The 21,402-nt window shown below is 37.7% G+C and overlaps 1 protein-coding gene across 11 annotated transcripts in view; it reads left to right on the top strand.

The window, feature by feature from the left end:
* Nucleotides 1–21,402, top strand: part of BLTP1 (bridge-like lipid transfer protein family member 1) — an 87,385-nt gene that overhangs the window by 17,441 nt on the left and 48,542 nt on the right. For 10 of the 11 annotated variants that reach the window (XM_066318213.1, XM_066318214.1, XM_066318221.1 and 7 more), the window contains exons 8-27: nucleotides 440–633; nucleotides 2,856–2,935; nucleotides 3,331–3,481; nucleotides 5,036–5,192; nucleotides 5,833–5,911; nucleotides 6,194–6,285; nucleotides 7,156–7,273; nucleotides 8,048–8,203; nucleotides 8,613–8,710; nucleotides 9,634–9,812; nucleotides 9,971–10,077; nucleotides 12,103–12,311; nucleotides 14,696–14,923; nucleotides 15,530–15,667; nucleotides 15,935–16,111; nucleotides 17,720–17,848; nucleotides 18,014–18,133; nucleotides 19,730–20,007; nucleotides 20,123–20,373; nucleotides 20,810–21,068. In XM_066318213.1, the coding sequence (XP_066174310.1) occupies nucleotides 440–633; nucleotides 2,856–2,935; nucleotides 3,331–3,481; nucleotides 5,036–5,192; nucleotides 5,833–5,911; nucleotides 6,194–6,285; nucleotides 7,156–7,273; nucleotides 8,048–8,203; nucleotides 8,613–8,710; nucleotides 9,634–9,812; nucleotides 9,971–10,077; nucleotides 12,103–12,311; nucleotides 14,696–14,923; nucleotides 15,530–15,667; nucleotides 15,935–16,111; nucleotides 17,720–17,848; nucleotides 18,014–18,133; nucleotides 19,730–20,007; nucleotides 20,123–20,373; nucleotides 20,810–21,068 (3,200 nt within the window). The remainder of the gene's footprint in view (nucleotides 1–439; nucleotides 634–2,855; nucleotides 2,936–3,330; nucleotides 3,482–5,035; nucleotides 5,193–5,832; nucleotides 5,912–6,193; nucleotides 6,286–7,155; nucleotides 7,274–8,047; nucleotides 8,204–8,612; nucleotides 8,711–9,633; nucleotides 9,813–9,970; nucleotides 10,078–12,102; nucleotides 12,312–14,695; nucleotides 14,924–15,529; nucleotides 15,668–15,934; nucleotides 16,112–17,719; nucleotides 17,849–18,013; nucleotides 18,134–19,729; nucleotides 20,008–20,122; nucleotides 20,374–20,809; nucleotides 21,069–21,402) is intronic. The other variant, XM_066318217.1, reaches the window with a different exon arrangement.

Raw genomic sequence — 21,402 nt, 5'->3', positions numbered from 1 at the left:
ATTTCCAGAGTATGACCAAACAATTCCATTGTGGGTGTTGTACAGTCTGGTGTTGTGTTTTTGGTGGGTGTTTGGGGTAGTTCTCTTTTTTTTTTCCCCTCTGCATGTTTTAATAGCGATATTTGGACACCTTCTTTAAAAGTTGATGTTGCATCCCAAAACCACGCCCCCCTCAAAAAACCCAAATAATCAACAGTAAAAAAGAAAAACTATTATTGAGGCAATAAAAAAAATAATTCAGAATTTAACATATAAGGTAGTATTTTTAGATCTGCACAGGTTAGGACTTTGGTCCATATTCTTTATTTGCACAGAGCTAGTTCAACTGCATTTTTGTAGGTAAATAAATACTTAAATGTGAGAGAACAGTGTAGATAGATATGTAAATATAAGAGATCTTTGATTACCAGTGAGTTACTGGGTTTGCTTTTTGATTTAGGGTCGTTTGGCATTTGGGAATCATTATCAGCCACAAACACTTTGCATTAACTTTGATGATGCCTTTTTGACATACACCACAAAACCACCTTCAAGCCACCTTGATCAGTTCATGCACATCGTGAAGGGAAAATTGGAAAATGTTCGAGTCATGCTGGTTCCAAGTCCAAGATACGTTGGTCTTCAAAATGATGAGTAAGTTTGGGGTCTTTTTGTATCCATATTATTTCATTATGTATTTTAAGAACACTAAATAAGAATGATTGTTGTGCTCCAACGCCTTTATTTTACTCAGTGTGTTTAGACTGTTGCCATTTTTGCCACTCTAAAGGTTTTTAATTCTGGATCTTTGAACTAATTTTATTTATGGAGAAAAGCACTGGTTTTCTGTGTTATTCTAGGTTTGCATTTTTGTGTGTGTGTTCTCTATTATTAAACACAGAATAATAGAATAGTCTGGGTTAGAAGGGTTTCTTCGAAGGCCATTTAGTTCAACCCCTCTACAATGAGCAGGGACATCTTCAGCCAGATCAGATTGCTCAGAGCCCCATCCAGCCTGGCCTTGAATGTTTCCAGGGATGTGGCATCCTGTGTCCAAGATTTATTTTCCTTCTCTCAGGTACTAGAGCTGTACCCAAGGTTTGCCAGCACTAAATTTCTATTTGAAATGCAAAGTTTAAGGTGTTGACTTCTGTAAAGCTGATTCATAGTTTAGGAAATAGTAAAAAAAAACCCCAACCAAACTGGGCAAAAGTTGTGTCAGACTTGGTAGAGGGGAGACTGTGTTATCTTTTGAAGACAGATTGCTGATCCTTTCACCTCTGTGTATTCTGCATAAGCGGGGTTAGGCTGCCTGAACAAACTGGAGGAAGTCAAACACAACCCATAGTGCTTGCATGAAGTAATAGAATAAACTGTACATCATTTGTACCTTAATTGGCTTTTTATCAGCCAAATACTGCTGTTTGTAACATGCCTTTATGCTTGTCAAAGGACATTCTGTGGTTGTGTACAGAATCTTACTCTTCCAACATGACGACAAAGGAAATTTCTGCAACTAATATTGAAAACAAACAAGATTAAAACAAAATAGGATTAAGATACTCAAACTATTAGCTTTTCGTCCTGCTTCCTCTAAGTATTTGTTTTTTATGTTCTTACGATCTTGGTTGCTCCTGATGGCTGAAGGATGGCATCTGTGCACAAAATGTGCTCTAATTTACTGGGCAAATTCAAAAAATTGCCCAATTCACTGGAAATGGAGAATGTTTGGCTCTTTAGAGCCTGCCCTCATGTACTGCTTTGGCTTAAAATTTGAGCTGGGTGTTTTAACTTCCAGAAATTCCTGCAGGTAGTGAATATATAAAAAGCAGCCAAGTGACTTGATGAAATTTCTAACAGACTGAGTATTCAATAGGAACATCAAAATTTCACCTTGAAAATTGACATTTTGTATTACAAACATGCATCTCAATGCTTCTATCACTCTTTGCAAGGGAATACTTGAAAATGGTAATGATAATCTCATTTTAATTTATTGCCATTATCTAGTTTGTGTTAAAGTATTTAATCTCTGTCTGCTGTTGTTACTCTCAAAGTAAACTCAGTTTCAAGTTTCCTACTCTCTTGCTCTTGAAGAGTTTCTGGCAGTGCATGATCTCTACATCTGCTGTCTTCCATGTTTCCTAAGGTTTCCTGCTTTTGGAAATGAGCTGTGGTAAAGTGGGCAATGTGCTCTGACAGGTCACACTCTTCAACTGATGTAGAAATTGTTGTTTTTTGTCAAGAAATGACAGTTTATGAAAGTGGCTGGGAAGCTGCAATAGTGTCTCTTGAAGTAAAGCCAGAATTATTAATATGTAAATTAACATGTTAAAGAGATTGTAATGTACCATTGTAACAGTGTTAGGAGAAATGTTTCATCTCTTAGTTTTATCACTTAGATCCTTTTGTAATGAGGGAAGTGTTATTGAGACAGAACAGGGTTTTTTTCCTTTTTTAAATTAACTAATGTTCTAATTACTGAAAGTCTTGTCCCTTTGGTGTAGAGGGCTATTTCAGTAAGAAAACAATTAGCAGGTAGAAGAACAATATAGGACAAGGAGAAAGGGACTCTTGACTGAAAGAAACACTGAAAGTAGAACTTCAGTAGTTACTTGTGGTTTAGAATATCTGATAAATACCTTTGTGGCAAAGAGCCTGGTATCTTCATGCTTAAGTTAGCTAAACCTTTAAGTTATTTAATTTAATAGTTAAAATAATAGAAACGTTATTATCAAGGGTTTGGGTTTTTTCCCTCAAATCATTATGCAAATCCATTATGCTTAATACATTGCATTTAAAATTACTTGAATTCATAAAGATCAGTCTTCACATGTGGATTTTTACTCTTTTATCTTTGCTCTCTTTCCTTGCAGACCACCAAGGCTGATGGGTGAAGGTTTTGTTGTAATGCAGTCCAATGACGTTGATATCTATTACTATATGGATGAACCAGGTACAGTCTGTTAAATACAAAGATAGTTTCCTTTTTTTTATGGTGAAAAATCTTTATGCTAAGAGAGTTAATGCAATGTTTTGGAGCCAATAGAAGTATCGTAGATACACTTTTGCTCTGACTGCCCTCAAAGTATTGCCTGAATCTTGAACAAAGCACATTTGGTAGTGGTATGTAGAGGTGTAGGATAGGTGGCAATTTTGGATCATTTTTGGTCATATTTCTTGGCCTTCCACTGGAAGTCTGCATTGAGTTCTGTCTTGATATTTACATACTGTAGTGCTTTCAAATAAAACTGACATCAGGACACTTTGTCTTGTGCTTAAGCAAACATTTCTAATGCTGATTTGAAGCAGCTTCCTTTAATAACATGTTTATTATTTTATGTAATACAGGTCTTGTACCAGAGGAGACAGAGGAAAGTAATGATGGAGAAGCCAGCAATGAAGACAGCAAATTACAAGACCTGCCACCATGCTGGGGTTTGGACATTGTGTGTGGAAAAGGGACAGACTTCAACTATGGCCCTTGGGCTGATAGGCAGAGGTATGACCATGATTTACAGCTTTTATGTTAATATCCATTACTACTGAGAAAGCTTTCTCAAGTCTGTGTGTGCTCAACTGCTCAAACTTCTAAGTTGTGTGTTTTAGGGTAGACCAAGTCTGAAAGAAGATCCTGCCACAATGGTTTAAGATTAGTGAATTCACTGGTGTTTATCTTGTTGCCTTCCAAAGTTAGGATTACTCTCATTATTAAATGAATAGATTATGTTCCCTTTTTGTAAGCAAAGTACTTTTAATGTTTATCAAGTGTTATGTACCCAAAGGTTTAACTTGTTAATTGGTGATCCTTAGATTTATCAAGCTCCTGTTAGCTAATATGGGAATAAATTGCATGTTGATGAAGAAATTTTAGGGAAGCAGAAATCTAGGTATGAAAATCATGAGGGAGGAATAATTTATCCCTGCTTAGCATAATCAGCTGCTTGATATTATCTCCAAAGTATTTATTATCTAGTTATTTTAATACAAGATATTAGGCTAGAGTTCTACTGTCCTTCACTTGGCCCTGAATGTTTTGCACATGAGCATTTCTGGTGAGGACAATAGGATTGTTTAGAGAGTAAAGGATTATTAAGCAGAAGTGACATAATCAGTGCTTCCCCTCTTTTCCCCGTTAATTACAGGCTGGTACTTGGCTTTCACTAATTCTCCTGTGAAACTGTTATGATTTGTTGTCTCTCAGGAGTGTGAGGATGGCAGCCCAAAGAGTAGTCATTAGATATGATAGTGCATTTAAGAGAAAATGTTGCTTTCTAGAACCCTTTGCTAGAAATACGAGGTCAGTTGAATCATTAATGATACTTCTAATACTCCGAAGAAAGCTTGCCCTATAATGGAATGCTTTTTATAATCTTAACTCGCTCAGTAGAAAGCAGTTCAGTGCAGAGTGCATAGAGTTCCTAGATACATACCAGGAACACTTTTGCATCTTGCTGTGGATAGATCATGGAAGTTTGGAAACTTTAAAGCTGCTACAGCAGCCAGGTGCTGCGTGCAGGAAGGAATTCCACCCTGAACTGAGACCTATGGAAGCTCTGCTGTCTGTGCTTCATCACTCTGCCTTTCCTGTCATGTATTTCATGGCATGTTCAGCTATAAATTTGTAGAAATGTGGTTTCCATTCTGAGGTTCTAAAGTTCTGTATTTTCTTTATTTCTGGGCTTACATCAGTGATTTGTGCGCAAACTGAAGAACAAAGAGATGACTTCCTACTTTGCTTTTGTAGCAGATTTTGTAAACAAAGGTTAAGAAATAAGAAGGAAAAACATTTTTTTTGCCTTCTGAATTAAGGTTTATGGCTTTTGTTTGAAAGTTAACTTCTTGCCATGGACATTTCTGGAGATTCCAATGAGTTGGAAGGCTCCCATGATTAAGATTTTCAACCAGCAGTCTTCCTTATCACATCCACTGGTTGTCTAAAGACTCAGCTAAGAGCAAGATAGTTAAATGAACCAAGTAGATGCACAAATACACATATATTTTGTTGTGCTGTGAACAAAAACCAGCTCTTTCTTTTCTTCTTCTTTCCCACTAGGGATTGCTTGTGGAAGTTTTTCTTCCCACCAGACTACCAAGTTATGAAAGTGTCAGAAATTGCTCAGCCTGGGAAACCAAGACAGATCCTTGCTTTTGAACTACGAATGAATATCATTGCAGATGCCACCATTGATTTGCTTTTTACCAAGAACAGGGTAAATAATGAAACCTTATCAAGAAATTAACTTTGTCTACAGTGGTTGCACTGTGCTCTTTGGTTGTGCAGAGTTTCACTTGTTAGGTCTTTATTACAGAACTATGCTTTTAAAAGATGGGTGATTTTTGTCTTAGTCCTTTACAATTATGAGCAAACCTTTCAAAGAGAAATATGTTCTGAGAGGCATTATTTTAAGTTGAGAAAACAATTTCTTCTGATATTGAATGAAGAGATGACACTGAGAGGAGCAAAATTTGTATGTGTAGAAATTTGGATTTTTCTTCTCTTTGTTGCTACTCTTCTAAATGCAGCACTTCACTGTACACGTGTTTTGTTCTTTTGTGGGGGAATGGAAGGGTTAGAATTGTAGTGTTAGAAATGTGCATTAGTTTGCCCTCCCAGGCCTTGGATCAGAGTATTTTATGCTGTTTCTCTAACTGGACTGAAGTCAGTATTTGTTAAACCTAAAAACGGTGTCATTTTGTATCAATGCATATTGATAGTTCATTAGTGATTTTTCTGAAGGCAAGAAAGATTTTAATCATCAGGTGCTTTAGACCAGGTGTGGATAATGACAGCCAGAGGCATAAATAAACCTAGAAATCACATTTGGACTGTTTTGCTTTCTTGCAATGCAGGAAACAAACGCTGTACATGTAAACGTTGGTGCAGGATCCTATTTGGAAATAAATATTCCCATGACAGTGGGTGAAAATGGTGAGTTAAGGCTGATTTGTTTCCCTGCTGTTTTTCCCCTCAACAGTTACCTTAATTCCTGTGTATGTGAATGTCTTTTAGTGTCTCTCTGTAATCTTGAGAGGTATATTCCTAAAGAAAGTAACAAAAATACTTTCTTGTACAATTCACTGTAAGATATTAAGGCAAATGTCCATCAGGATTCTTATTGGTAGTGGACTGGTGAAATCACTGGTAAAAATTGCTTAAATATTAGTGTAATTCTTGTGTCTGAATGATCATTTGTTAACTTTTGTTCGCCAGGCTATTCACCTACAATTAAAGGGCAGCTCCTCCACGTGGATGCCACCAGCAGCATGCAGTACAGGACTCTATTGGAAGCAGAAATGCTGGCTGTAAGTGTGCATTAATAAGCACAAAGCTTCAGTCTCTAGAGGATTTTTAAAAAAGAACATATTTATTTTTCTGTGGAGCAGTTTTTAGTTTCTTAATGCAGGAAAATGCCTTTTTAGTGTGTTTTGCAAGACCTTAACATACAAGGAGTTTATATATACACCTGACATAATTGTGCATGTCTGTAACCTTTAGTGACTTTAAAAGCACTAGCTTGGTGTATAAATTATGTATTTACAAATGTTGCCTCATTTATTATGTAGCCATGTGTTCATATAGGCTTTGCCTTAAAAAATGTTTGCACTCACTAGCTCTGCTAAAGGATGTGTGTGCACAAGTACTTAACAGCGCTCAAGTGTGCATGAACTACTTGAGACAGATTTAATACTGCATTATTCTTTTGTTTGCCTAATATTCCACTTCTGCAGTGCTGTAATCGTGTAGATTACTCTTCTTACTGGTTTTTAAATTATCTTATTCGAGTGATTTTTTTTTTTATGTTTGAATTTGAACAATATATCGATGGTTGAAAAATACTCTGTTCCGCGGGATTTTCTCTTGGTGTGTTCTGAACAGTGATGCTTTTGATGAAAACTTTGCTTTTGAATTGCTTTGTACATCTGCAGCAGCAGATGTATCTGAAACTCATAGTATACCTTTCCAAATAAATGAACACACGAACACTTGACCTTCAAACATAGAAGGAAAGACAGGGATTAAATTATTAAGGAACTGGAAGAACCTTCTGTTCATCCCAGCAGGAAAACAGTTTTAATTATTCAGCAGGGTACATATGTGGAAACTGCTGAGAGACAGGGTTGGGCATTGTCATCTTTTCAGGTAATCCTGATGCTTGAATTTCTTGTCTGCAGTTCCATATTAATGCCAGCTATCCCCGGATATGGAACATGCCACAGACATGGCAGTGCGAGCTGGAGGTTTATAAAGCAACCTATCATTTCATCTTTGCTCAGAAGAGCTTCTTTACAGGTAACCTCTTTGCTAGATAAGTTACATGTCAAATTAAGTATTATTTCTTTGGGATTTCTTTTCAAGCTTTGCTGAGTTGTGCAAGGTCAGGTTCTCTGATTTCACGTACTTAAGGCAACAATTTTTTTTTCTGAGGACAAATTCCTGATGCCTATAAAATGTCCAACTACATGATATTCTTGCATTTGAGTAGAAATACAAATAATTTAATTTTCTAATACCTAAATAAACTTGATTTGCAGTTAAGTGATCCTAAATTAATTTCTTACTGGAACTCTTATCACAGCTACTGATTTGCTTAATATTTGTCACCTGTGATGCTGATTTTTCTTGATATCTCTCTTTGCTTGGCTCATTTTCAACTACATGGGCTTTGGACTGTGTCCCTGTGGTTGACAGATGATGAGGAAAAGTAATTTGCTCCCTCAGGATTCTGACTGTGAGGAAGAAGGCAATGCAAGGTGGTCCAATACCACCCAACTGTTGCTGGAAGCTCCAGCTGCAGTAATGGAAAGAATACAGCCCCATCACTGCAGTGCTGCCTGGGCTAATTAGCCCTGCTGGGAGGAAGGTTTAATTAGTGTGGGCATGGTGCCATGCTAATAAAGTTATCCCCTGAGTGAGGCCAGAGCTATTGTCTGGGTAGTGCCACAGTGCTCAGTGTAACCTGCTGCTATGGTCAGGGCAAACATTAACTTCTCCAACATGAAAATCATAAAAAATCACTCTCCTGATAGCTACTAACTCACCTTTTTTTACTTGGTGTGGGTCTAGATTTGATCCAAGACTGGTCCAGTGACAGCGCACCTGATATTTTTTCGTTTGTTCCATATATGTGGAACTTCAAAGTCATGTTCCATCAGTTTGAAATGATCTGGGCAGCAAATCAACACAACTGGATTGACTGTTCCACCAAACAACAGGAGAATGGTGAGAACTTTTTTTTTATTTGGAAGAAGTATCATATACAACAAAAGTCATCAACAGTGTATATAAATGTATATAGAGAGAAAGTGCTAGAATTACAAACCAAACCCTAGTGAGTAAAGAAAAGCACCAAGATACTAAAATTATTTTTGTTGTTTGCCTGCAATTTCCTTGTGCTAAGTACAGTGTCTTTCTAGTAATTACAAGCTGTAGGTAGTAAATACTTTCAGAGTTATTGATTACAGTAATTTATTACTCTAAGTACTGTGTAGTTAAGTGGTAATATTCTGTGTAATGAGTTCTTTAATATCTTTTAATTATTTCTACCTGTATGATTGATACTTCATCTAAGAACAAAATAGGGAGTAATTTTGACAAATTTGTTTGTTTGTTTTTCGTTTTTCCCTCCCAGTTTATCTAGCAGCCTGTGGAGAAACCCTGAACATTGTTTTTTCTCTGCCTTTCACTGACTTTGTTCCAACCACATGCAATACTAGATTCTCCTTAAGGGTAAGATCTTTCATCTTGTAAATGTGAGACAGCTTCCCTTACCTTCTTGAATCAGGAAATTTTGAATTAACTCTTTCCTGAAAGAAAAATAGTCTTTTTCCCTTCCAGTTCATAGAATTTTTCTTTAAGTAACCCAGAGGTAAATGATTTCAGTTTGCTTGTGTGAACCATTTAATCGTAGGCTGTTTTTATTTGTATATGCATATATACATAGAAATGAAAATACTTATGAAAAATACAAACATGCATATGCTTTACACACATATATAGATACATTTTTAGTATGTATATTTATTATATATACTTAAATTGTGTGTATGTGTTTTGACACTTGGAATTCTGTTCCTCTTTATTTATGAAATGTGAAAATCTAATGTATGTTCAAAGATCAAATTGAATACTGTATTGGCTACCCCCAAACCATTTAGGAAAGCCATCTTCTAGATTTTTAAGAGATTCTGTAGCATATGATCACAAAGCAATAATGTAGCAATATGATCAATTTTGTAGCAGTAATGATCACAAAGTATTTTTAACAGATGCAGCTAATTCTTTGGATTACTATACTTTTTGTCTTCCTTAAAATAGAAGCTATCTACTGCTGCTAAAAATAAAAAACTAGTTGATGGTGATGTTGCTAATTTGGTATAATTTGATAGCAAAGCAATCAATCTTTTATAGGTTTCTTTCTTTTTAAAGTGTGATTGAGTTGTGGATCAAGCTTGGTTTAGTTATTTAATTTCAGCAGCATGGTTTGAACAACAGAAGATCAGGAATCACTAAAACTTGGTGGGAAGCAGATTTCTTGTCTAATTTTGCCTGTAAAATAAAGATGATGGCACATCCCAAAATGAAAACAGGATGAGCATTATGAGTAAAGTGAATGTAAATTAACTTTCCTGTTGCTGATGTTTGATTTTTAGGGAGAAGATGTTGATCTTCATTTGTATCTGCCTGATTGCCATCCTAGTAAATACTCCCTTTTCATGCTGGTGAAAGATTGTCAGCCCAATAAAATAAATCCTGAGTCTTGTATTTCTGCGGAATGTCAAAGTGGACAGAAAACGGGCAAGCCCAAATGGAGGAACATTACTCAAGAAGAGTGAGTTTTATTGAGATATTTACATATATACTTATATTTTTATGTTGCCTCTTCTTATTTATTTATTTTGTTTGTTATTCTTGAACTTTGAGGTTGCTTTAAAGGTATTTAAAGGAAGTATTGTGCTTGAAATAAAAGGTGCTGTTTCCTTTTGAAAGGGCTGGATGGGTTGAATGCTGGACGGTCCCAAGTGTTGTGTTTACAATTGACTACTCCTGGCACCCAATCTATCCTCAGAAGGCAGATGAGCAGTTAAAGCAATCCTGTAAGTGTCACTACCTTCTCCTTGTTAGCGTGGTTCATTTGGGAAGCTGCTGGGAGTTTGGATCACGCTGCTTCCATCTGCAGAGATGAACTTGGAATTGAATTGCCATTTTATGTCTCAAGGGAATGTGTTGAGCATTAGAATGCACTGGGATTGATTTAAAACCTGACAGCATTCCATGCTGCTACATTTCAGGATGTGTCCCAGTTCCTTGTGTAAAAAGAGGATACTGTCTGCAGTTGACTTCTCCTTGTCCTTAACGAAGTGGATCTCTTAAATGGGTTGTTGCACAAAATAAAATATTACTTGGTATATTAAACATCAGTATATTAAATAGGAAGTACAATATTTTTGGCAATATCATGTTCCTTTCATTTCTAAGTTTTTTTTTTCCCTTTGGATGTTGTGATCTCATCTTATGGTTTAAATGTTTAAATACATTATATATGAGAGATAATAATATTGTCTTCCTTTTATGGATAGCAAACTGAGATTTCATTGTTCAGTGTGAAAGTGGACCATCAGAAATGAGTGTTGGACTGGTCAGTCACATTCTAATATCTAAGAATTTATTTTAATTTAACTGTCTAAATATTTCTAGATAACAAATATCCTGTAAGTATGTGTTTGCAAAAAAAAAAAAAGTTATAAACATAGAGAATAAAGTAAGTTAATTTAAATGCAGAGGGAGGTATGCGGGAAGTTATGAGGTTACATAAAACTCTTTCAGGTTGAGATTCTAGGAGCAGAACTGATGGAGGAGAGATGTTAGAAGAATAATGAGGGCTAATTTGAAAGGGCCACAATTAGCAGGTGTTGGAAGACACCTGGATGGCATTTTTAGGGTTTGAGTTCCAACAATTCCCATCTAAAAGAGCTCTAATTTGGGAGGATGAAGCAGAAAAGGTGAGATTGATTTTGCAGATGCTCATTAGATGCTCTTGTGAGACTGTCAGCTTGTGTCAAATGTGCATTCCTCACATTCTGAGAACATTTCCTTGTAATCATAGCAATTGAAACCTGCATTTGCAAGTTTGTACATACGCAGGTAATTCATCTGCAGCTTCCTCCAGTGATTAATTCTGCAGTCCTCCTCACTCCTACTCTGTGGTGCTGATGGAATCTGTTTGTTGCCACGTTTGTGTTTTATTTTGAGTCAGTCCATAAAGTCATGAGTCAGTCAGTTGCATTACAAAAAAACGTAGTTTCCATTGAAAAAAGGTTGTCTCACTGCAGAATTTGGCTGATATATAACTCAAAAGATGGTGCAGGCACTGAGCAAGAACTGTAGACCATAATGGGGAGTTCAAGCCTTGGAGGTTTCTCGCTGCAGGTATCTGTAGTTCTGTACATGCCAGTTTTTCCTGCTAAACTGGCACCTCCAGCTGGAGCATCAATTTTTGATGGCTTTTCCCACAGAGTTCTCTACTCCTCAGCAATCAATTCACATCCCCAAAATACTTTCAGTTACTCACTACATTCTCATTGCCTTTCCTCGCTTAAGAAGGGCAGTTTTTGTGCTCTCTTGTTCCTAACTCCAACTAGATAGACAGGATAAGGAAATAAGATTTGAGTTTCAAACTGTTCTGTGACTAGAGTAATTGAGTTGTTGGAGACAAAATTTTGGCCTACAGAGCTACCAGTTCAGAATAGATTTTTAGTACAACTTCTCACTTTGCATGCTTATTCTCTCTTGTTTATCCTGCTGTAGCTGTGTGGTTGTGGGAAATCTGTTCCCCTGAAATGAAAGCATATCTCTGTTTAACTTCAAAAGCAAGATAAATACACTGATTACTTTTTTTTTAGAACTTGAGGGATTGTTTTTTCTCTTGCATAAGTAACACTGACTAAAATACTCAATATTTTCTTGTCTTCCCATAGTTACTGGAGATGAAAAACCAGTTCTGTAGCATAGACACACTAACGTAATTATATAAATTCAGTGCCAAAAGTTTGCTGAACTTTGTCCAACAGAAGCTTAAGTTGTAACCAGAATCTGTTTTCTACTCTTATTTTGCTCCCAAGTGTCAGAAATGGAAGAAACAATGTTGTCTGTGCTAAGGCCATCACAGAAAACCACGGACAGTGTGATTTCATCTCCCACAGCTTCCACCCGCCTTCCCCTGGACCCCTCGGAGCTGCCCCCAGATAAGCTGCACGTGGAGCTGGAACTCTCCCCAGATTCCCAGATAACCCTCTATGGACCTCTGCTCAAAGCCTTTCTCTCCATAAAGGTAGGCAGAGGGGCACGACTTGTAAAATTTATGGGTGGCCACTTGTAGGAAAGGAAAATGATTAGTTTTGAAATGGACAATTTGAATTCTGAAGAACGTGAATTTGGATGAAAATTTTTGGTAGGCACCAGTTCTAGTTCAGAATTGCTTTGGTGATTTGGTATAGCTGGGATAAATTTTGTTGTCACAGGCTTGTGAGAAGACTCCATACATACGTGCATATATATACATACACACACACAACCCCCCCCCCCCCATATCAGCATAATTTTTCTCTCAAGAAATACTGCATGTTCTGGACACGTGCAGTAAATTTCTTCTTTCAGTTTTCCAGTAGCAAAATAAAAAAAAATATTCCATGATCATGAATAGAGCTTATCTAAACTCCAATTTTTATGCAAAGTTATACCAGAACTCGTGCTTTTGGTGCATTTTAAGTTCTGCAGTGTGTTGTTTCTCTTAATTAGATTCCATGCCATTTCTGGGGTTTAAGATCATGGAGGGGACTGGGGAAGGACATGAGAATAAGGTTAATTAAAAAAGCTTCTTCAGTAAATATTGGAGAAAGATTATGCATCCTTTTCTTGACAATAATCAGTTATGCTTTTTATCTGTGTTTGGTTTGGGGTTTTTTTTGGTATCTTCTCTTCCATGACTGATTTTTTTTAGGGTGTTTAATTCATTCCCATCTCCCTCACCCTCCCTTGTGGTGACAAAAGCCAAGGCAGTTGAATGTGTGAGTTCTGTTTCATGAACAGCAAAATGCTTTGGGTTTGGTTGCTTTTTGTACTTTTTTTTTTCATGTGTGTGTGGTTTTGGGGCTTTTTTGGTGGGTTTTTTCCTTGCTTGTTTTTCTCTGAACATCTGTTTCAACCTGTGCAGATCTAGACTAAGGTAATGCTTCTGGAGGCTGGCATTTTGGAGCAGAGGTTGAGGAGTTTTCTGAGACAGGTGATCAATATCAGGACTCACTGAAACAGTCATTTTCATGAATTTCTATAAGGTATAGCATGTAAGCAAGGAATAGCAGAAAATACTGTTTTGTAGAGTATAAGACTTGCAAATAGGCTCATTATTTTTTCATGTTGTCGATAAAATAAATAGGATTAAAATTAGGCCAGTACTGCATCTTGAAGACTAGATTTCTCCTGGTACAGAGCAAATGAACCCGTGTTTGAATTGTTGATTGAACCCTCTTTTTGAGGCCCATAAGTTCATGAGGGAGTTCTGGTCTTTCAAGCAAAGCAGCACCTTTTCAGTGCTTTTTGTCTCTGGAGGTAAATGCAAACAGTGCTACATTAGATTCTGTAATGACTTCATTTTTAGGTGCAGATTTCTCAGTGAAATTTAGCTTTTCTGTTCTAATTCTCAAGAGAAATTTTAGATTAATAGCTTGTTTGTGAAAATGTGCATTTATTGCTCTTTTTAGCATTTTTATGACTCTGTTTAAAACTTTTTGTCCAGCTGTGCTGGGACTATCTCTTGAAAGATTTCTGGGAGGGTTTTTTAATGTTTGTTTTCCTGACCTGTGGTCGTTTTCAGTTTGTTTTCATTGCTCTTCTTTGAATACTTGGTGTAGAGATTCCTGGACACACATTGTCCAGGAATGCTCTGTTAACCCTTCTAATCTTAGGAGGTAGTTTTTTAGTGTAGCACACCCTGATAAGGGTTTACTGTCTGGAAATGAATGATTTATAGGTCCTGGCATTCTCAGCAGGAGTTGTCAGGAGTGAGTTACTGGAGCTCCCAGCACCCTCTGCTGGGTCTGCCTTATTAAAAATCACTGGAAGAAAATTCTTCTTCAGAGTTTGGCTTTTCTTTTAAAGGAGAAGATGTAATAAATTGCCAGGATTTTCTGTTTCCCAGTAGAATTTGGCAGTGTTACTTTGGCCTTAGATAATTGAAGAGGATTTGCTTAGACACAAGGTGGCCTTTAGACCCAAGCAAGAAATGTTTATGACCTAATATTTTAGAAGCATGTGTAAGACTTTTAAGCTTCCTGAAAAAAAGGTTCAGAAAGTTGGATGAGGGTGACTTCCTGCAGGATTTTTGTTCTTACTTTATTATGTATCTTTAAAAGCACAAAATCTGTTTTAAAGTGTCAGTTATAATATTTCAGAGCAGTTACTTGTGTTGCATGCATCTCAAATGTGAGAACTGCTGAGCTGCCTTCATTTCCTGCAAAGCACAATGCCTAAATTTGCACATTTAAGCTATCCAGTTTTCATAAAATGAAAGTATCTTATGTTCCTTTAGCTATAGGTTATACCTCTACCACTTATTTTAGGGAGGATTAAAACCAGAAGATTTGATTTGTATTTCAAGTCATTGCCTGCATGTTTTTAATTTGTTTTCTATATGATCATAACAATTCTTTTTCCTAGGAAAATTATTTTGGGGAAGATGACATGTACACTGATTTTGAAGAGATTATTTCAAGCCCTGTTTTGTCCCTGTCAACATCCTCAAGCTCTGGCTGGACAGCTGTAGGAGTGGAAAATGACAAAAAAGAAAATGAAATTTCAGTCAAGCCCGTTCACCCTCTTACTTTACGCCCGTGGGATATCACTGTGCTTGTGAATTTGTACAAAGTGCATGGGAGATTGCCAGTGGTGAGTACTTTATAATCATAAAAGAATTTGCTTCATGTAACTTTTTGTTTTGTTTTGTTTTGTTTTGTTTTGTTTGTTTGTTTCATAATCTGGATCCACGTTTAACTGCCTGGAATATTCAGTTGCTGCGGTGCTTAACAAAATGTGTAGATACTATCTGCTGAAACTGTAGCTATCTAAACAACTTTGAGGCAGAATTTATTTTGCTCATCTGGGAGGCAGAACTGGATAATTTTTTAATGTTTAAAGTTTTTAATGTTATTCCCAGAACCTGACTTGTGTGATATTTTTGATTGACTATTACAATTTCTCTGCTTATTAGCAGATTTGTCTTATAATGGTACAGTCTGCTCTCTGCTCCTGAGTTCTGAGGGAACCCCAGGAATAAAAAATCCAGATAAAACATTGGGTTCACCCAGATCTTTTTAAATTGCCGTTTATGCAGCTGTCAAAAGGTTTTTGAAGTTGCACAGGCTTCTTTTTGAGTATTCACGTAAAGGAAAACCAGCATACTTCCTGCTCATGGGATTGCAACTAATAGTAAAGTTTCAACCATATTATGTACTTTCAGGTTCTGAAACAGATGTGTTTTATTTTTTGTTTCAGCATTGCAGTCCAGATGGTCCAGAGTGCCCTACAGCTTTCTTGGAGAGGCTGTGTTTTGAGATGAAGAAAGGATTTAGAGAAACAATGCTTCAGCTTGTACTGTCTCCAGTGAACCTGTTTCTGAATGACAATTACCAGGTACTCAGTCAGTGTTTGTGTGGCTGTATTGTGGAAGTTGTGTTGGTTGTAAAATTGAATCCTGTTTTGGTAGGAGTTTTCCTGTTGTGCAAAGGTTTTATTAAGGCTTGGGAGCAGTAAGAAAAATCCAATGCGTATGTTGTAAAAATCTTTTATTTTTGTCCAGATGATTTTTTTTATCATTTTGTCAGTAAAATAAATGGGATTGAATTAGGCCAGTGTTGCATCTTTTCCAAGAATTGCCTCCCACTTCCTTGTCCTTGGCAGCGCCCTGCAGTGGATGAGGTGCTCCGGGAGGGTCACATCAGCCTGTCGGGCCTGCAGCTCCGTGCCCATGCCATGTTTTCTGCAGAAGGGCTGCCCCTGGGAAGTGACACTTTGGAATACGCCTGGCTGATAGATGTGCAGGCTGGAAGCCTCACAGCCAAAGTGACAGCACCACAGGTACCATCTAGAAACCAACCTGAAGTACTCTTCTTCCTTCTAAATCTGGTGTAGCGTGGATTTCTGGGAAGCGCGTGATCTGTGCCTCAAGTAACCTTTACTTTATAGCTTTAAAATCTAATAATTTCTGTAAAGGGACAGGAGATGCCAAATGAGCCTTTGTCGTAGTCATATTTTAAAGTAGGAGGCAGATGAGATCATTTGTGGGGGTGTAGTATAGACAGGCCTCAGGAGTAGCTGCTCACTGCATAAATTCTGCTCCTTGATCCCACTGGAACCTGGTTTGCTTTCCCACTATTGCACTTGTCAGGTCAGTATTAGCACTAACCCCTTTTGATTTTGCCATTTATGTTCCATTTGTCTTTCTACCTAGGTGAATGGTTCCAAGTATACAACAGGCAGATAATTTTGATTTATTTCTGCTGTGGTCTGCCAGATCTTTAGAGAAGAGTTGCTTTGCCAGTGTATTCTGAGGCACAAGAAAAGTACATACATTCTGTTTAGTAATTACTATTTGCATAATTTTTAAAAAAAAAATTTAAGACACTTCTACATCTTCTTGTTCCTCTTTTCTAGAAATAAGCACATATTTTATTGGGAGACCTCTGCAGCAAATAAAACAAGGCATGCAAGCAAGTTGAGTAAATCTAAAGAATAGATGTATTCTTGCTACATATAGAGATATTTGTGGTGGTACTTCCCAAAATGCTGCCATTGATTTAGATGGTCTCTAGGATTTGCTTCACTGCTCTGTGGTTCAGAATAAAACTTAGTTGATCCAAAGTACTCCAAGGTGAAAGAACATTTCTTAGGCTTAATGCAGCCAAAGGGTTTTCTTCCCTTATAAAGCCATTCTCAATTGTATGCATTGTATAGGATTTTTTTTTTCAGTTGCCAACACTTGAATTAGCTGTTTCAGGTTTTTTTCATTCCATAGTGAGATGTATTGCAAGAATTTGTGAAGAGACTGCAGTGAACGGAGGAGGAGAGATTTTGTGCAGGACAGTCATAGCTACATTAAATTGCGTTCAAATTACTGCTGATTTTAAGTGCTCTTTCCTTTGGCAAACCAAAGAAAACCCATTTCCCTCTCATAACAGAGACAGACAGTCATGAATCATTTCCTTTATGAGTGAACTAACTATATAAAGACTTAAATCAACAATGGGCTAATTACTAGGTCTACGAAGAACCAGTGTTTTGTTGAGCCAGTTTCCTCCTGTGCTTTCTAAATGTAACTTTGTTGCTTTTATAGAAGCAAATTTGATATTTAAATTATGAATGGTAGTGAAGTACCTTGAGCTATTCTTCGTGTAGAGTTGGGGGGGGGGGGGCTCAGTATTTACAATGAAATTCTCAGCTGCATGTGAAAGCAAATTTTTTAATGTCACTGTACTTTTTCCATGAAAAAGTACAGACTTACTTGTTGTGGTGCACACAAGAATGAAAATCAGCCTTGAGTTGCAGGAAGATGTTGCAGGCAGGGGAATGTGCTGAAGCCTCTTGCTCACATCCCAGCCTTTGGGGTTGTTCTCCAGTTCTCCATGGAACACCACAAGTCCATTTTGTGTGGGTGGTGATGAACAATGTGCTGCTGTTTGCTTACAGCTTGCCTGTCTTCTGGAATGGGGGCAGACCTTTGTGTTCCATGTGGTGTGCCGGGAGTTTGAGCTGGAGAGGCCCAAATCCGTTGTCCTGTGCCAGCACGGCATCGATCGCCGCTTCTGTGACCCAAAGGTACCTTTTCGTCCATCCTTACTGCTCACTGCACACGCACAGCTTCTCTGGAGCACTTCACAAGTCCACCCTAAATGTTACCAGAACATAAATAAAAGGATTGGCACAAATTAAGCTCCTAATAGATTTTTTTTTTTCCTTTGTTCCTTTCTTTTCCCTTTTCAGACGAACTCTGTGCCTGGGCCATGCCCAACGTCGGATGACTTAAAGTACACGATGACACGCTTAGCCATGGATGGAGCAGATCTGTATGTGGTAGAACATGGCTGTGCCACCAATATCAAGGTAAAAATATTCCTCTTAACACCAATAAAAATTCTTTGTCAGTACAGATATTGTATTTCTTGATCGAGTATCTGCCTGAATTGATGGCTTGCTTGCATGCAATGGATTAAGCAGAGTTTCTAAAACTTTAAGTGATAAAAGGTCATCATGGACTGGGCCAGGAGTAGATCAGTTTGGCTTCTACTTAATAATTCCATTAATTATGTTGGCAAACGGTAAGGAGGAGTATATGTCTCCCAAAATACAAGTGGAAGCTGCAGAGTTGGTGTAAAATAATTTAGAACATCTTGGGAAATATAAATCTCTGTTTTCATAAATCTTCTGTTGATAAGAGCTTGTGCTCTGAATTAATAATTCAGCAAATGGAAATGATTGATATGGATCATGTACAAGTCCATGCTGGATAACTCACAATCCTCTTGTGTGAATTTAGATGCATCTTTGGTAGAGAAAGGAGAAGTTTTTGTGCCACTGCCTGACTGAATCCTCTGTTCAAAAATGCTATGCAGAGAAGAGCTGATACTCTGTCCCATTATCCTACTGCACAGGAAAAAAGGAATAATTTAGTCAGTGTAGCAAAATATAAATTGAGATACAGTTGAGTTACGGTAACAACAGAAAAGAAAACTGCCGTGCCGACATAACTGAGTAGTAATTGTGCTGTTAGTTAATAAATACAGTTTTAAATGGTAGACTTAAAAATTTTGGGCATAGCTTCACATTATGAGCAAGAATCTAACTAAAGGGCACTGGTAATTATTTTAAACATTTTTTTTAATGACGTGGTATCTCATCATTTGAATGGCTTACTGCCCTGTGGCACTAAAAAAAAATGTGTGAGCCTTCAAATTCTTTTGAATCCAATATTAAAAAGTTCCATCATAAATATTAACAGTGTCTGCAGGCATAAATATGAATGGCAGTATTTTCAAAGGCAGCTTAATAACCTGAACCACTCTAGGAAATTATATCCTGAATGGGTTTCATCCAAAAAAAAAAAAAAAAAAGTTTCCAGTGGTCCTTTATAATCTGTGACAGAGATGAGAAACAATTATTTAATATTAACCCTGTGGGTAGCTCTTCCATGGCTGGGTTATCTTTCAGCTTTTCTTGGTTTAGAGTTGGAAAACTCCATCTGAAATTTCAGGTGCTTCATGGTGACATTTTGGAGACGACTCAAGCTGTGCAGGAAACTTTGTCTGATGTCTAGAGATTAGATGGAGTTTGAAGACTAAACAAGTTTGAAAGTCTCAGATTTTTGGGGTTTAGATGACAGTGAAAAGTTAATGATTTATGTTTTTTAAAGTTTAATGACAGTGTGTATTGACAGTTGTTTTCTGTTTTTATCTATTGACAAAAAGATGCTTCTAAGTAACTTTGTTTTTTGTTATGTAAAAAGTGGCTGAGATGAATTTCTAAGCTTGCCGCCTTCTTTTGTGTGTGTGCTGACCTGCAAATAAAACTGCTACCCCAGGAGAGAGAATTTTACTGAGATATTTTTGGGCTGTAGTATGGGATATGTTAACTGGTTTAAGGCCACCCTTCCTTTGTTTCGCTGACAAATAGCCAGAGTTCCTGTTTAAATCCTGTTTTCAGATGGGTGCCATACGTATTGCAAACTGCAACCTCCACAACCAGTCTGTCGGGGAAGGTGTCAGCGCTGCCATCCAGGACCTGCAGCTCAGGCAGTACGTCGAGCAAGTGAACAACTGCAGAACTGGCCTCCAGCCAATACTGAGGAGGGCTTACTGGCTGGAAGCTGGCTCTGTCAACCTGGGCCTCATCACTGCTGACATTGCTTTAGCTGCAGATCACCCCTCTAAACACGAGGTGCAGAGGCATTTCTTGGAAACACACGATAACCGAACCAAGAGGTGAGCCGTGTGGTTGAGGGAGGTGCATTTGAGAGGATATTTGTTAATTTTGCTTTCACTGAGCTTCAGTGTGGTCATGTTTTTGGTTTGTTTTCTGCTCTTCTGCCTTTTGTAGGTTGTGGTTTTTGTGGCCTGATGATAATTTGAGAAATAAGAGAAGCAAGAACAAGTGCGGCTGTCTCGGTGGTTGTCGCTTTTTCGGTGGCACCTTAACGGGACTGGATTTTTTCAAACTTGAGGAACTGACACCTTCAAGCAGTTCTGCTTTCTCAAGCACAAGTGCAGAATCTGATATGTTTTATGGGCAGTCTTTACTGCAGCCAGGAGAATGGATAATTACTAAGGAAATTCCTAAAATTTTAGATGGTGAGAATGCACTGCACTCTACTTTTACTTTATTTTGCCCAAAAGTATAATTTCTTAACGTGTTGGTCTTTGTAGTGTTTATGAATCTGTTCAGTAAGTACAACTGCTTGTGCTCTTGTGGCCTGACCCCTTCTAAGAGCAAACAGCACTTGAGAAAACTTTCATATAGTGGATTTTTATATTAACATGCACCTCCTTTCTGAGTAAAAAGGATTTTTGACTTGTTCTACTCATATAGAAAGCAGCCAACTGAGACAATCTGATGTTTTGCTGACATGATTTTATTAATTTTTGTCAGGACAACATGCTAGTATGAGCATACATTTCAAAACTAGGGCTTTTATTTAATAATTATTTTTATTTCAGTAAGCAGGGAATAGTCCACTGCAGCTGTGTTATCAGATATTCAGTTTTACTTTCCCTTCCCTGGTCCTAGGTAAAGCGAATGGTGTCAAAAGAAAAGATTGGGACTGCAGATCTGTGGGGATAGAAATGGAAAGGAAAGCACAACACCTGAGCCTCCAAGTGCCACTGCGCTCCCACAGCTCCTCCTCCTCTTCAGAAGAAACAAGCAGCTCCAGTGCTGCCCTGCCCTTGCTTGCAGGGGAGAAGGACAGCCCCTCATCCACTGCTGAGGATCACCTGGGACAGAAGGAGTTCCTGCCCAGTGCAAAAAGGGAGGATGCTCATGGGAGGTGAGTACTCTTGTCCAGGTAGGCATAAAATTCAACTCTTGAATGCTTTAAGATGTAAGAAAAGCTTTTGATTTAGCAATTTTTAGATTCTTAATGGTGCTCCTGAAATGTGTTACCTTGTTTGAATGGTGATTTGGATCCCTAATAGAGGATGGTTACCTGAGCAAGGTAGAAAACCCAGTATGTAAATACACCAGCAGTTGCTGTTAAATGTTTGGTTTTACATCCTCTGTATGTAGACAAGTGGCAGAGCTCAGTGTGTAACTGGCATTATGAAAATAATGGCTGTGCTAACAGAGAGTCGCAGAATCACTGATGCATTTGACAGCTGCTT

Source organism: Sylvia atricapilla, chromosome 4 (genome assembly GCF_009819655.1).
Source record: "Sylvia atricapilla isolate bSylAtr1 chromosome 4, bSylAtr1.pri, whole genome shotgun sequence".
Taxonomy (NCBI): Eukaryota; Metazoa; Chordata; class Aves; order Passeriformes; family Sylviidae; genus Sylvia; species Sylvia atricapilla.
This window is presented reverse-complemented; position numbering and strand designations above follow the sequence as displayed.